The following is a 16725-nucleotide window of genomic DNA, read 5'->3' as shown; positions in this document are numbered from 1 at the left end:
GACAGTGAGAACTGGAGAATAGGAAATCATGGTTTAGGATGTTCTTTTCAGGGGAAAATATGGGAACTGGATTGTCAACAATATTTCCTTGTTCCCCATTAGGGTATGTTCTGATTCATTGGAAGAAGTTTGGTGAGGATTTCCTAACTAAAGAAAAATTGCAAAGGTATTGCCAGCAATTGTGGCCAACTTACAAATTAAAAGATGGTGAAAAATGGCCTGAAAATTGAGATTTTAACCATCAAATTGGAATATATGTGCTCAATGAGAAGAAGGATAATACAATTAATACTTTTTTGTATGTAAAGAGACTGTCAACTTACAAAGAAGTGAGAGTAAGCTTCTAAAAGGTGAAAAATCTCAGCAAATAAATGTAATAATTCAACATATAACCATCAGAAAGGAGAGGGTCAATATAAAAATCTCAAGGAAGAACTTTAACTGCAGTAATAGTGTGTAATTTAACTGAAGATGCCTGCAGAGTCAATCTCTGCACTCCTCTGCTGTACAGCATGCATGTGAAATGTCACAGTCAGTGTGAGAGTGTGTGTGCGTATTTTAACCCCCTTCTAGTGTTACACGTGTGAACAAATCAATGTTCAGGTTAAGGAAAAATATGGGTAGTGTGTGTTATTATTTCCTAATATTTGTTCAAGATATATATAATATTGGGTCAAAATTAACCTGTTAGTGAGAGTTGTTCCATCCAGAGAGAAAGGTAATTGAAAGAAATGTACAATTAACCCCACAGGCAGGGGCAAACTGGACAGTCTGGCCTCAGGTTAAGTTTAATTGGAATTATAATAATCAAACAAATAAATTGTTGAATAATGGTTAAAAAAAATCTGATAAATGCTATTAAAATTTGCAAAAATATAAGAGTAAATTGAACTAAAGTACAAAATATAAGCAGAGACCAGAGGAACCCCAAGGAACTACTAGCAAAAATGCAACAGGCTTTATTGATGTACAAGGAACAACTCCCCATAATTTTGATAATGAATTAACTAATGACTATGTCTGTAAACATCTGACTCTTTTCTGAACATCCAGTTACTGGCATCAGATGAGTTCATCTGGGAACTTTGGAGATGGGAGGTGCCGACCGGTAGATGATTTGTTATTTACTAGCAAGAGCTACAAAGAGTACTTGAAATACATTATTTGTTCACATACTGCATTAGCAGAAAAAGATCATTTCTGATTTAAATAAGAGGATGAGGCCAACAGGAAACTGTTTAATATTCTGTTTTGTAAATAGATGAATAATTGAGCTGAAGTTGCATATGTTGATTTGGCTTTAAGATGTGATCATGAAACTTGTTGTTAGATGATGCTGATGTAGTGTATATATTAGCAGAAAGTGTTAATAGGAAAGGAAATTTAAATACATTGTGAAAAGAAATGCATTAAGGATTGTGGGAGGATGAGGATGTGGAAATGTTGGTCCCAAAGGGGAATGCAGTAAAGGTGGATAGAATGAAGTAGCCCTGTGGTTCATAATCAATGTACTTTTTGTGAAAAGGAGCCAATGGAAAAATGAATATCTGAAAGGATGACTTAACCGGACCCCCACACTTTTGGTGGTCCCAGCAGTCATTGAAGACTCAGATTGATGGGGATGGGGGGTTGGAAAAGTAGATGTCCAAACTGAACCCCTGGTTGCAGCTGGGAAATGAGACTGTTAAATTTTTAGTAGATGCAGGGACGACATACTCAGTGTTAAGTAGTTGCAAATGGTCCATGAGGAAATTTTCTATAAACAGTAACTAGTGTCATGGGAAGGTGAAGGAGAGGTTTGACCCTTTTTCCAGCCAATTAAGTGTGAAATTTGAGGTAAAATATTTTCCTGTGATTTTTTGTGTAGGCTAGAATATCCGTTACCTCTAATGAGGAGGAATTTCTAAATACATTAGGAGCACAAATAACCTTTGATTGGGATAAAGTTCAAATATGTATTCCACAATGTGGATAGTGCCAAGGAAGTGTAGATATATATGTTGCAGGAATTATCAAGAATGAAACACAATGAAGATCAAGCTGATGCCCTTTATGAGGTTATGGATGCAGCAATTCCTTTTGTCTGGGCGACTGAGAAACCTCAAAAAGCTAAGTAAGACAAACCAGTAAAAGTGGAGTTTGAAGCCAGGAGCCAAACCAGAACAAAGTCAGAAGGTGTAAGATGCAATTATGCTGGACTGTACTTCCCCAGAGATTCATGAATAGCCCTACAATCTTCAATAATGTATTTGCCGTAGCTCTGCTACAAAGTAACCTTATTCACAGTATGTAGACACTATCTTGTTGGGAACTGACATAGCTGAGGAATATAAAGAAGTAACTGTTAGTATGTTGCACTTTTAGGGGGTGGCAGGATATAGAATGTCACAAAAGAAGTCACAAATTAGGTTGAAAATGTGACCTATCTTGGATTTGAAATGGGAGAAAAGAGATTAGGAATTGAAAGAGGCAATTTGTCAAGTTGCACCACCTTCCACCCCACCTCCCCCCCACCCCAGATCAAAAAAACAAACACAAAGAACTTCTAGGAATGACTGGATGATGTTGCCTTTGGATGCCTACATTTTGGATTAAAGCCTAATCCTTTGTATGAAGCTGTCAGAGGGCCAGGAGGGTTACTGGAATGGACTCCAGAATGCCAGAAAGGATTAAAAAAACCCTCACTCTTATGATTGCTCTGGCCTTATGTCTCCTGAATCTGACAAAGCCTTTTGAACTATATGTGCACAAAATGGGACATCAAGCTTTGGAACTGGTTGAACAGACTTGTGAGAGTGGGAAAGTGACTTACTTTTCTATGCAATTAGATAAAGCAAGTTCGGGATGGCCAGGACATTTGAGAGCAGTTGCAGCGTTAATACAAGAAGCACGAAAATTGACTTTGGGACAAAAAAATCACTGTTCATGTACCACATGCCATTGCAGTAGTACTGGAACAGAAAGGACACCATTGCCCTATGAAAGTGTCCAGTACCCTGAACCCAGCATTGTTATTACCCTTACATGAAAAAGAGGCATTGATACATGACTGTTTGCAAACTATGAAGCAGCTACACTCCAGTCATGCAGACCTGAAGAATGCATCTTTACAAGATTCTGATTGGAATCTCTACAGATGGAAGCAGTTTCATGCTGAAGGGAGAGTGAAAGATTAGGTATGCTGTTGTCATCCTGGAAGAAAAGATGGAAGCAGAACCACTGCCACTGAACATGTCTGTGTAGAAAGCTGAGCCAATTGTGCTGACGCGAACTGTGAAATTGTGAGAAGGAAAGTGAGATGGTATTTGTACTGATCCAAAGTATATTTTTGGAGTAATACATGCTTGTAGTGCAATTTGGAAAGAGAGGACTGTTATCACAGGAAAACCCTATAAAATACAATAAAGAGCTTCTGACTTGAGGTAGTTAATAAACCTAAAGAAATAGTATTATAGAAAACGACACTCCTAAGTATACAGAAAAGCTAAGGTGACTGAGTTCCTGAAATGTGTAAAGACTACAAAGGGGTGGTGGAAGACTCTGAGTGGACCATCACTCCTCAAATAATGACAGAATTTATGAAACAGACACGTTGTTACATGCACATGGGAGCTGAAGCCCTGGGGGAAATGGTAAAAATGTAGGCAAAAAGAGTCAGTGTACTGAATATTACCAGAGGCATTGCACAGACATGTGACATGTTTGGAAAACAATCCTAATATCCAGAAAAGACTCCCACCAGTAGAGGTAAGTAGAGGTTTTTGCCTGGGGATCACTGGCAAATTGATTTTTCAGAATTGCCAAAATGCAGAGGATATAGGAACTTGGTGATGGTTGTTGATACTTTTTCAGGCTCTCCAGAAGGTTTTTGTGTTGCACCAATAACATCAGAGAAGTGGTAAAAATACTTCTAAAAAAAATAATACCTAGATTTGGAATATCTGAGGAATTTTCATCACATAGAAGGCCCCACTTTGTAGCAGAAATCATATGAAAGGTTTCCAAATTTTTACAAATTTAAGTGGGATTTGAATACCCCTTGGAGGCCACAGTCTAGTGGGAAAGTAGAGAGGATGAATCAAACACTAAAACAAATTTGAAAATAATGTCAGGAAATGCAGATGAAATGGGTTGAAATTCTATCTTTGACATCACTTAGAGTGGCTCTGAGAGAAAAAGAGAAAGTCAGTCTATTTGAAATTTTGTATGGGAAACCCCTACACTGCAAATTTAACAGAGAAAGATAATCAGATGTGTATAAAAGGAGACCAGATTTAAAGTGGTTATCATTATTCCTAGACAGGCTTACTCTCTCCATAGGTACCTCCAGCTGAAAACTCCTGTGCCTTTGGATTTGCCCGTGCATTCATTTAGGCTTGGGGACTCAGTACAATTAGGAACAAAGAGAGAGACAAACCATTGGCAGAGAAGTGAAAAGGACCCTATCAACTACTTCTGACTACAGTATAATTGAGAGACATGGAGATGTAGATTCACTATACCAGAATGAAGGCAATGGCTCCACCAGTGTGCACCTCTAAACAAACAGAACCTTTCAACCTGAATCTGAATCATGCCAGATGAATTGCTTTGACATGCTGCTAAATCGTTTGTTCATTTAGGTTGGATTGAGATATTGCTTAGTGATAGTAGAAAATGTTTTAATTCTGTATTTTAAGTCTAATTTCTTCAGGCTAACACAGAAAATGAAGAAGCTAATCATGTGGGTTTTTTGATGTTGTGGATGGGAAATGTAACACAAATTCTTTTACCAAAGTGGGACAGGAATAGGAACAGGTAACCAACATGTCTTCCTTCTGCATAGCTGCAGGAAATTCAATAGGAGGAATGTACAACTGTACTTATGTGCCAGGCAGTGTGGCTGGAGTCTCTTGGTCTTTAGTGAGACTGGGACCTTTTACTAAATAAAGAGAACCTTCAGCATGAAAATGAGTCTTGAAAAGAAAGTACAATTAGGAGAGCTAGCTTCTAAATTTTCAGAATGAGAAGGTTTAGACCTCTCTTGGTTAACCTCCTGGCTTCTCAATTTGAATTTAAAATGTGATTGTGTTTATCATTTTGTTTGCTTTTTTAATTTACTGTTTCTCTGTGCAGTGCATCCCTTTGTGTGTATCAAGAAGAAAGTAATATGAGACTTAAGATGGTTTTAAGCATAAAAAGTCTCAGAGGGGGGATTTATGTAATCAGAAAAAAAAATTATAGAAGTTAGATTCAAATAGTATGTACTAGGTCCAGATGCATAGATGCTTTGTAGCTAGAACCAATATTAAGATGGTACTGATCAAAGAAAACAAAAATGGACTCAGGACAGACACCCTATCCTCACAGAGGAGTTCCTGGAACCAGTATAGCTTCCTCTGCCTAAGGTGGAGAGACCATTATTAACAGGTGGATGGGGTGGGGCTGGCTACTTTATATGCTTGACTTGGGAATGACTGTATTCTTGAAGAAGGTCCACAGACTGATAAGAATGGAATACCCTGCCTCATCAGGTGCTAGGGGCAGGATGATGGTTTATTCAATCTACATGCCAGGCAGAGAACTGAGTAGAATAACAAAATGTATTATCTAAAATAATTACCCTCTGGATGTGCTGCTGGGTGTGCTGGCTTTATGGAGCTGCTCCCAGCACCCAGAGAGGCTGCAGTAGGTGTGGACATAATATCTGTTACATCTTTAGCTTTTGCAGTGAGCATTTGTAGACTCATCATTTGTAATGCTGCTCTGTGAATCAAAGAAGTTTGCATCTTGGGTATGGCTAACAGACAGTGGTTTGTGCTGTGTAAAAGACTACAACCTGAGCAAGTTATTCCTGTTAATTTATTTACCATTAGCTAACCAAAAAATGCATTTGTTTTTCAACACAACCAATCACATTATCATGTTAAGATGAGCATAGGACATAACAAAAACCTTTTTTGACTCTGGCTATTCATCAGCACTCGATCAGCACTTCAGTAGCTTGAGAACCTGACAAGGAATCGTCTCTGGACTGGCACTTTCTTTGGAATTTTGCATCCTCTTGTGCCACTGTTAGTAGTATCTAGTACTTGGCCCTATTTGCATTTATACCACAATCTCTTTACCCTATCATATTCTCCCTCAAGGATCCTCTTAAGTGCTTTTATTTCTCGTTAGAATATGGGAAATAAATTTATTTCCAACATACTATTTTTCTTAAAAGAAAGACATTGTTTTATCCTAAACATATGGAGACTGCACTCAAGAGGAAGCCTGTAAGTCTTTTTTCTATAGTTCCTCTGCTGCAAATAGATTTTCTGTTTTGTTGGTTTACTATGTATCTGTCCAACAACAAGTGGGATTCAAATGTTATCTCTTTTGGGTTTGTCCTTGTTCTTTCAAGAGAAAAAAAGTACTTAGCATCTGTCAATATTTGTGGCTTACTTAAGAAAAAAAGGAATTTATGTTTATTCATATCTAGGCAGATCAGGTGCAAGTTTGAGCTGGAAGCCAAGAGAGATACTGGGAAAATTTGGTCAAGGCTTGTGGTGAAAATAGCCTGGTACTGACCTAGGCACATTTATTCTGTTTCCTGTAGCCAATAGTGGCTTGTTGGAGGACAATCAAGTTACTTTGAGAGATTCTCTGTGTATCATGTTCTTTAGTCCTAATATGTTTGCATGTATGTGGTGGTGGTAGGTGTTGTGTGTTGGGTTTCATCTATGGCTCTTACCATGCTGTTACACAAGATAACCAAGAATACATTACTCCTCATCAATCATGTGAATGAAGTAGTCATTATCTCATGTTGCATATGAACTCATTTGATAGCTAGACAGTTTAGGCTTCAGAAAGAGTGTTCTTCTCAGTCCTAGTCCCATTGATAGTGTCTGTTATGGATACTTGAGAAGTAAGTTGGGATAACCCATCTGAGTGTCTCTGAATCAGGTTACCTCCAAGGAATTTATAAGTTGTAAATTAATGCCTCAATGCTGAGGACTTTCAAGCCTTAAAATATAATCTCTTCTAAGGAATTCTAATTGGTCATTATTCTCAATAAGTAGATAGAATTTCTTCTTATTTCTCATTTGTATGAAGGCACTGAATATTTTTAAATGGCAACATCTCATGACATTTTGTCTCATTCCTGTCAGTGGCAGGACTGGCATTCAGTGTTGTCACATTGCAATTGGAAGTCATATCTCTGTGTCAGATTTCGTTTGTTACATTATTTTCTTAGACCATATAGTACTAACTCTTTAAGCAAAGACATTACCCTGCTGCTTACCTATATTGGAGTAGTCTTTATTTTGCTTTGATATCAAAATAATAATCCCGATTTCTTTTGATCAAGAAAACTAATGAAATTGGTGAACTTATGCAGTGAGACGAAATTCTTTCTTCATCAAGTAAGTCTTAGAATTCCATTTGGTTCGGGCAAGCTGCTTTTCCAGTCTTCTGGAAAACATTCCCTTTTGCTAAACAAAATCATAATATCACAGAACATATCCCAACATATGGAAGGGATCCATAAGGATCATTGAGTCTGACTTCCTCCTCCTCACAGGACTACCTAAAACGAAACTGTGTCATGTACAGTGTCACGTAGAGGCTCCTTGACTGGCTTGGTGCTGTAACCACTTCCCTGGGGAGCCTGTTCAGTGACCGACTACCTTCTCAGTGAAGAACCTTTTTCTAATGTCCTGACCTGAACTTCCCCTGATGCAGCTTCATTCCCTTTCCATCCATCCTATCACTGGTGACCAGAGAGTAGATCAGCACTTCCCCTTCTGCTTTTTGATGTGAGGAAGCTGTAGGCTGCAAAGAAGTCACCCCTCAGCCTTCTCCAAGCTGAACAAATGAAGTGACCACAGCCACTCCTCATAAGTCTTGCCCTTGAGACCTTTCACTGTCTTGGTTGCCCTCCTCTGGACACATTCTTACACTCTGATGTCTTTCTTATGCTGAGGTGCCCAAAACTGCACACAGTACTTGAGGTGGAGCTGCATCAGAGCAGTGCAGAGTGGGACAATCACCTCTTTTGACCAGCTCACTGTGCTGTGCTTGATGCATCCCAGGACACAGTTGACCCTTTTGGCTGCCAGAAGTCATATTCAACTTGTCATCAAGCCAGCCCCTCAGGTCCCTCTGCAGGGCTGCCCTCCAGCCTCTCAGATCCTTTAGTTTGTACGTATAACCAGGACTACCGCATCCCAGGTGGAGAATTTTGCAAAAAACACCACACCCCAGACAAAGTTCTGGTATGATAGCTTGTTCAGGTCTGGTCCTACAAGATTTATTTTTCTTTGTGAAAGTTTCTTTGTGGCTCAATATTGATTCAGGACAAATTGTAAAAGTGGCAATTCTGTATGTGCCATAAAGCAGCTTTGAAATTTACCAAATTGTAGTTTTCTGACTTTAGATGTGTTTTCCGAAGCTATTAGAGAAACATTTATAAGTAATAGATTTAACTACGTTTCTGTGTAAAAATTTCATAGTTTTTGAGAAGAAAGCATTTGTTAAACTAGCTCAGTTTTCTTAGTATTAACCAGTAATTTGCAGCCTTGTACTGTTCTAAATAGCAAATTATATTAGACAGAGCTATCTAAGCTAGCTGGTATGTACTCTGGTAGTGCCTCAGGAAAATGACTGGATTTAATATTTGGTTTGTGGCTTCCCTTAACTTTAGGTGGATATCGTTCTAAAAAAACATATCACAGAATGGTAGGGATTGGAAGAGACCTCCAAAGATCATCTAGTCTAATCCCTCTGAAGTTTATTTGTGCATTTCACTTATTGAAATGACTAATAAAAGTTACACTTTCTTACTTTACAGGTCAACAGCAAGGACAGGATGGAGTGAAAGTACAGCAAGCCACAATAGCTCCTGTTACTGTAGCAGTAGGTGGCATTGCTAATGCAGCAATTGGTGCTGTTAGTCCTGACCAGATAACACAAGTACAGCTGCAACAAGCTCAACAAGCTTCTGACCAGGAAGCGCAGCCTGGCAAGAGATTGAGAAGAGTTGCCTGCTCATGTCCCAATTGCAGAGAAGGAGAAGGAAGGTAAATGTAAATTTTATCAAAATGTATTTAGGCATCTTATCACAGCTTGCCTTGTTTAAGTATGAAATTTTCTTCATTTTTCTCCATTTTTAATATTTTCTATTAGAAAGTCTGTTTATTTACATGAAATATTTTTCCTAATAGTTAATAATATTTTAGAATATAATTACTTACCTGTTCAAATATAATCTTTTTAGAGGCACCAATGAGCCAGGAAAAAAGAAACAGCATATCTGCCATATTGAAGGATGTGGAAAAGTTTATGGCAAAACATCTCATCTTCGAGCACATCTGCGCTGGCATACTGGTGAAAGACCATTTGTATGCAACTGGATGTTTTGTGGCAAGCGATTTACAAGGAGTGATGAGTTACAAAGACATAGAAGAACCCACACAGGTTGGTCATCCCTCTCTGTGTGCATAGCACAGCAAGTCTGAATCATAGTGGCCATGGTTAGTTATTAGAATCTCTGGAAATTATTTTAAAATGTAAATAACTTTAAAACAGAGGAAGTGGTAGATTTCAGTTTTCATCAATTCAAGCTGACTATGAACAATAAATAAAATAAGGTCTGTTCAAACAGTTCTTCTTTACCTGTGCTAGGAAAAGATGACCATTTCATCCCAGATAGCTGATGTACATTAGCTGGTGCTTGATGTAAATTTGATAAATTTAGATCAGGCATGTAGGACTGGCCATGGGCCAGGGTCACTGTTTCCTCACTTGAACTAGCTCAGTCCTTATGAAATGTGTTAACCTAGTCCATATATCAGATTTGGCCGTCTTGGGAAGTTTCTTGAAGTTTCAAGTGAGAACTGATAAAGCAAGTTCTCTTAACAGTTCAAATTGGAAAGGTGGACATTTTAGAAACTGAAAATTTTATCAGCCCTCATATTCCTAGCCCCAAGAAAGTGTCGTCCCATGACTCTCACTACTCCAACTTATAGCATTAGAAGATAGGACTCAGAATGTAACTCTAAGCGCTGACCACAATTGAACAGTGACAGGATGTTTTAGTGTGTTCAATTTACTTATCTTGATATAGATTTCATATATCTTTATGGAGCTTTGGGATTCATGTTTCCAAATTCCCTTCTCATCTCTGTAACCTAAATAAGTAAAGTGTTCTTAAAATGCTATTGAGTTGTTCTTTCAGGGCTTTTCTCTCTCCGTCAGGTTTATAGAAAGTTATGAAAAGTCTCTAGTGACCTGAAATCCAACTCTCTCACCAGATAATCAGAGCATAGCAAATATTTGTTGAGAGCCTTTTAGTAAAGAAAGGTAGACAGATTACCAAAAAGCCTGTGATGAGCAGAATACACCTGGAAATCAGAGAGAGAAAATAATACACTTGAAATGTTGATTGGAAAAGGGTCAGATTTAAATAATCAAGCAGTGTTCAGTGCTCACTTTTGGTAACACTTTGGTTTTGTTCTTCTTTTAAAAAAGGTGAAAAGAGATTTGAGTGCCCAGAATGTTCTAAAAGGTTTATGCGAAGCGACCATCTCTCAAAACATGTCAAAACTCATCAGAACAAGAAGGGTGGTGGAACAGCCCTTGCTATTGTTACCTCAGGAGAACTGGACTCTTCAGTTACTGAGGTTCTTGGTTCCCCAAGAATTGTCACTGTTGCTGCCATTTCTCAAGATTCAAACCCAGCAACCCCTAATGTTTCAACAAACATGGAAGAATTCTGAAAGGATCATTTATATGGACGCCTAGTGCTGCACTGAAGTTTACATACCTTTCAGGATATGGAAGTGGGCTGGTAAAGTGGATTACAGAGCAGAAAGTCATGTTTTCAGTCATGACTTCTATAAGTGTTCCAGGTTGGAGGGTCAGCATGGGAAGTGTACACCGGTGCAACAAGACAAAAATTTCAAAAATACAAACAGCGCAAATTGATGTACTGGATAAACAGATGGGGGAACGTTATTTCCATACTGTACTTTTTGAGTTATATGTCTGTATATCATGTAATGATTTTAAACGAGCCCCCTACCCCCATATTAGAATTGTATGTTGATGTGTTTATAAAGTCAGATAGTATCGATGTAAAACAGGGAGGACCTTGACTAGGGTTAATATCATTTGATGAAGGTACTTTGTTTTTAAAATAAATTTTGAATAGTATCATAGAACATCCTTTTCCCATGAGGCACAGCAAAACTGAATACAGATTGAGCGACACTGGAAATATGTTAGGCTTTTGTTTAGTCCATAGAGCATGTCCGTTGATTTTGGCCGTCTTTTCTCAAGCTTTGGAATTACTCAAATAGCAGCTGGACGATGCATGCTGCAAAGTTGTTCTGAGGTGGACCTCAGATTAATTTTGACCGCTACATTATAGTAGTGTGTATAGATGACAATCAGTGAGAGCTAATTCCTCTCTTTGTTTGGAGAGCTAAGGTTATGTAGAAGTAGTGTCTACAGTAAGAAAGACAAAACCATAGAGAGATATTAAGGTAAGATTTTACAAAAGTAATGGTATCTTTAAGTAGAATGAAAAATGAATATGGCAACTTTTGTGTCAATTTTTGGTATTTCATTTCATTATATTTTAAAACACCTGTGGTCCGTTTCTAATTCATAGATAGCAGGTATCATAAAAACTCGATGTTTTAATTTTGTTACAATTCATTGAAATTAATCAGACGATTGAGTGTTGCAGCTCATTCTCCAATATGTTCTCTCTGTAAATACTAGTTTATTATGTTGTGGTTAATGTGCTGAGTTCTTTATGCTTTGACTTAACAGCCAAAGAAAAGAATTAATTATCACATTTTAACCAAAAAGAGGTATTGGAAGTAAATGTTTTCTCTCTTTTCCCCTAAATATTACTGTCTTTATTTTCTTTACAAGGATAACAGGCAGGCTGGTAATAAATATCTGTTACCTATAAAATATTACATTGAGCCTCCAACCACAAAACAAACTGGGTAAAGAGGAGTATAGCTATCTTTTTACTGCACACCTTTTGGTTTCAAAGATTTGGTTACATTTTCAGATGTGCTAGGTTAGTAGGAATATAAAGGAAATGAAAAACAACAACAAAACTAAACTGTATTTTCAATGTGAATGCTCCAGTACGTACCAGGAGGAAAGATGGCCAAATATTTCATACTCAGGATTTTTAATTCCTTCCCATAGGCATAAATGTAACGTTTTACACACACAGTAGTTTCATAATAATTCTCATGAGCAGTTTTTAAAAAAAATTTATACACCAAAATATTTTTGATGTAACTAAAGGAAGTACAGCGCAAGAAAGATAAGGTTGTGGATTTTTTCCCTGCCATTTACAAAAGGAAAAGTGTATTTGGTAGCTGTTTGTTTGACAGACGTAACAGGTACCTTGTGCATTCCCTCACAAAATATTTACTTCTCATCTGCATACTTTATCAATCTTGTGGTGTTTTCTGTATTTTTGAAGCAAGAGAAATACCAATCATTGTTTACACTGTGTACACTTTAGGCCAGCCCTTTGTAGCAGAATACTAAGCTGAAGGTATTTTATACTTTCAGTTTACATAAAAAGCTTTGAGATTAAAGGAAAACAATTTTACACTGTGGTTATAAATTTCAAGTTTCTTAAAGCTTTTGTAGACTTGTAACAGAGTCTTTAAATTTTAGTTGGGTTTTGTACATTATTTTGTATATTTTATTTAAAGTACTCTTATCTGATGTATCTGGATTTAAAACATCAGAATCAATTAGATGTTACATTTAATACAGATGAGCATTAGGTAGTATTAACTGTTAATTTTATTATATAGGAAACAAAATGTCAAATATATATTTTATCATTACGCTTCACAATCAGTGCTATAAATTTCTTTAGGCAAAGAACTTTCCTAATGTTAATACCATGTTTCCTAGAAGTTACCAATTTTTGTAAACTGAAGTTATGAGCATTCTGTACAACCATTTCATATATAATTTTTTCATGCATACTTATGTATGCAGTTAGGAAACTGAAGTAATTTTTAATCTGCAATGAATCCCTATTATAGACGTATCAAGACCTAAATCTGGTTGGCTTCGTAGCGTCCCAAGTACATTAACTTGTGTTAGCAGGTGCACATTTTACCACTGGAATTAGAAACATTTTGACAGTCTGTTCTGCATACCATTCTGAATCCACTTTTCTGTCTTAAAAGGATCGTAAATTTCAATGTCCTTTATTTGACTCAGTGGGATATAGCTGTTGTAAGTAATAGGGCACAGATGTGCAGTAGTATCTTGTTTAATGGCATTTCACTGTTCATTCCCTTTGCCACCGTTACAAATTTTGCTTTATTGTAATTATCAGTGCAAAGTGTATTTACCATGGTAGAACTCCAGTGTTAGAATAGGTTTTTTCTTACAATATACTTTCTTTGGTTAGGTTTGTGTATGTGTTGCCGATTACGTTAGAAATTGGTGTTAATTCCTTATTTATCACATTCTTTCACGAGAGCAGTAATAAAAGTGTGTAATCTAGGAGAAAAAGTTAATTTGTCAAAGTTAAGTAAGCATGATGTTTAGGTCCTATTTTTCAATTTTATAACTGTTTTATTGCAACAATATTTGTATTTAAGTCTTCATTTTAATGCCTTGTGGTGTTTTTTTATGCATGTCACGGAATTGTCATCCTGCAAGAATTGATGTGCAGCATAGGGTATTAAATCTACATAATGATTTTGAAACAGAGAAATAGTTGATGGTAAAAATGTAAATGTTTTGAAAAAATTCCTTATAAAAAAGTTTTGTAGTAATATTTCACTTGTAATTTTTTCTAAAAAAAAATGGAAAAGGAAAAAAAATGAGAGTTAACATTTCCCCACATCTAGAATTTAGGAATTAATTCTGCCAGCAAAGCCTGTAAGGCATTAATTTGACACTTTTACAATGCTGATTTGTATAATTTTTTGGTGGGTTTGAAACTAAAATCATGTACAAGTTGTTGCCTGCAATAACATTTTGCAAGTAACCTATTAAAATTCCCTTGAGTTTAAAAGGTTTCTTCATTTAATTACTTACAATATAAAGCAGCAATAAATTATGTTTGAGTGATAATCTGTTCATCAAGAACACTAGAGAGCAAATGGTGCTCAATGGGGAAAGGTTGGCAGCAGCTTCTGGATTTGTATAATTAAGACCTGTACTTGCTGGTCAGCAAGTCCCAGCAAGAGCTGGCAGAGTCCCAGCAGGGAATTAAACCAGCAGATTCTAGCTCAGTATGAATTCTGGGGGTTTTGGTCAGCTCTTGTGAAGGGAAGTTACAGTTATCCCTGAGTACACCAAAGGAATAACCAAAGAAAAGCTTTCCTAAGGTAAGGAGTATGTACACACACACACACACACACACACACACATAAATTTAAAAAAATATGTAATTCAATTTGAGAGAGAGAGATAAATAGTAGAAATGAATGAATAGAACAAATAAATTGAAACCTGAAAGTATTGACTTTAACTCACAGAAAATGACGTGAAATGCAGTCTCCTACATTCTGTTATACTAAAACAACTACGAAATTGCTGATTATCACAATGTACTAGTTTTTGTAAAAAAAAAAAAAAAGTAAAAGAATTTTTCTGTTAAGCCGTACCATACGTTTGTAGTGAGCAAGTAGTAGTAGCTCACAAAGGAAGAAACGGAATCATAAGATTTGGAAAAGATCCTTAAGGTGGAGTCCAACTGTTAACCTAACACAGCCACATCCACCACTAAGCCACAGCCCAAAGTGCCAGATCTACATGTAAGAACACCAATTGCTTGTTCTGTCTTCTTTTGGAAAGTGGAATTTAGAATTTGTGGCTTCTAGCCTTGTACTGCAAGACAGAATCATCTTTCCTCTTTCCTAATTGAGACCTACAATCAATCATCTTTATGGTATGCTTGATGAAATACCAGTTTAAGTCTCATTAACCTCTATTAGAATGCAATGATTCTAATGTCGGACAAACTTATTAACTGAAGTCAAACTGTGTCATAAGTCAAAGTAACTGCCACTGACCAACTAATATATCTGATAATTATTGGCCAATTCTTTAATATTGTGTCACTAGTATTTTTATTGTTAATAAATGCATGGGGTTTTGAAACATTTTCTAGATTATTGATGACAGGAGCCCTCCACTTACACAGCCACCACTGTACAGTATTAGAAAATGTAGTACAGTCTAACATAAAAATGTTTGGGATAAATATGCATGTTGCATTTTACCCTTTTGGTCTTTTTAATGTGATCATTCTGCTCTGTGAAACAAAATGTTATCCTGGATGGAGTAATTTCTTCTGCAACTTAGCTTTAGTACCAATGTTACAATCTTTTGAAATGGCATTTGACATTTATTCCATCAACTGAATTTTATGTCCTACTGCATAGCAAATACTGGGTTGTTTTGTTCTCTATATAATATTAACATTTAATTCACCTTGAACTTCCTGCTATTGCTTTCCCTTCCTTGTGCTTTCTGTGTCCCTACTTTCTGTTCCTTTACCTTGCCCTAAAGCTACTTGCATAATTTCCCAATATCTCGGGACTTGTCACCATACGTGGAAAAGCTGAGGACCAACAGCCAGCACACACTGTCCTTGCTCGCTAGAATAACTTCTGTGGGGAAAGGACAGCAAGATACCTTTTCTAGCAGAACTGCTGGACTCTAAAAATGGCCAGATGTTATTATTGGCAGCTGGACTGGGGGTTTCATCAACTGATGTGAGTGTTGCAAAAGGTATTTTCTTCATCTAAGTGGGACAGTAAACCACTGGGAGTGGGAGATTTGGCGCCATGTGCCCGTTCTGTGGCACAGGTTGTTTCACATCAGATATTGAAATGTTGAAAGGTCCCCATTTTGCCATGGAATTTCCTCTCTTACCTCCAGAAGTGTTTTAAATAGAAGATTTATAGCTTGTAAAGGATTTTTACCAGGCTCTTATATTTGGGACTTGTTCAAGTGAAATGTTTCTTCAGATCATCCCAGTGGTCCTGCTGAGGTGTTTTTCTGTCTAGTTTTATTTTAGTTTGCGGGGTGATCTTTTTAGCAAAGATCATAACTTATCTACTAAATTGCTAGATCAAGGGCCGTTGGCATTTCTTTGACTTATATGAGCAGCAATGTGCAATCTAAGATTCCTAATAAGTAGATTCCAAATTTTGCCAATAATTTATACTTTTATCTATGGAAAATGCCTACTCTCGAACCATTTAATAACTTCTTATAATAATAAACTTTTTAATTAGAAAAACCAAATAAACCTCAACAAAACAATAACCTTCAGAGAAAGCTACATCAACCTGTAGAGTTTCATAGAATCATAGAATGGTAGGGGTCAGAAGGGACCTTTAGAGATCATCTAGTCCAACCCCCCTGCAGAAGGAGGTTCACCTAGATCAGGTCACATAGGAACGTGTCCAGGCGGGTCTTGAAGACCTCCAGGGAAGAAGACTCCACAGCCCCCCTGGGTTTCCCTAGGAAGAAACCCTATCTGTGCTAAAACAAAGTGTATTGCAGACCATAAATACCCAGAGATTTCTTGACAGCAATATATTTTACAGCATTTCTAGAATATTTCACTCACATGTCACCTATGCTGTATTGTCATTAAGACCACTCTTACTACATTCTCAAAGGTAATTATCTTGATACTCTGCTTCTTGCTAAAAACACTGCAGAAACACATAGGCT

At 37.0% G+C, this 16725-nt stretch overlaps 1 protein-coding gene across 1 annotated transcript in view; it reads left to right on the top strand.

Annotated features, from left to right (window-relative positions):
* The window catches only part of SP4 (Sp4 transcription factor), a 33136-nt gene extending 19089 nt beyond the window's left edge, over window positions 1–14047 (top strand). The window contains exons 4-6 of the mRNA XM_061996840.1: window positions 8819–9047; window positions 9245–9444; window positions 10498–14047. Coding sequence (XP_061852824.1) covers window positions 8819–9047; window positions 9245–9444; window positions 10498–10745 — 677 coding nt within the window. The 3' untranslated portion in view covers window positions 10746–14047. The remainder of the gene's footprint in view (window positions 1–8818; window positions 9048–9244; window positions 9445–10497) is intronic.
* The last annotated feature ends 2678 nt before the right edge of the window (window positions 14048–16725 follow it).

Source organism: Colius striatus, chromosome 5 (genome assembly GCF_028858725.1).
Source record: "Colius striatus isolate bColStr4 chromosome 5, bColStr4.1.hap1, whole genome shotgun sequence".
Taxonomy (NCBI): domain Eukaryota; kingdom Metazoa; phylum Chordata; class Aves; order Coliiformes; family Coliidae; genus Colius; species Colius striatus.
The sequence above is the reverse complement of the archived record's forward strand: the minus strand, read 5'-3'. Positions and strand labels throughout refer to the sequence as shown.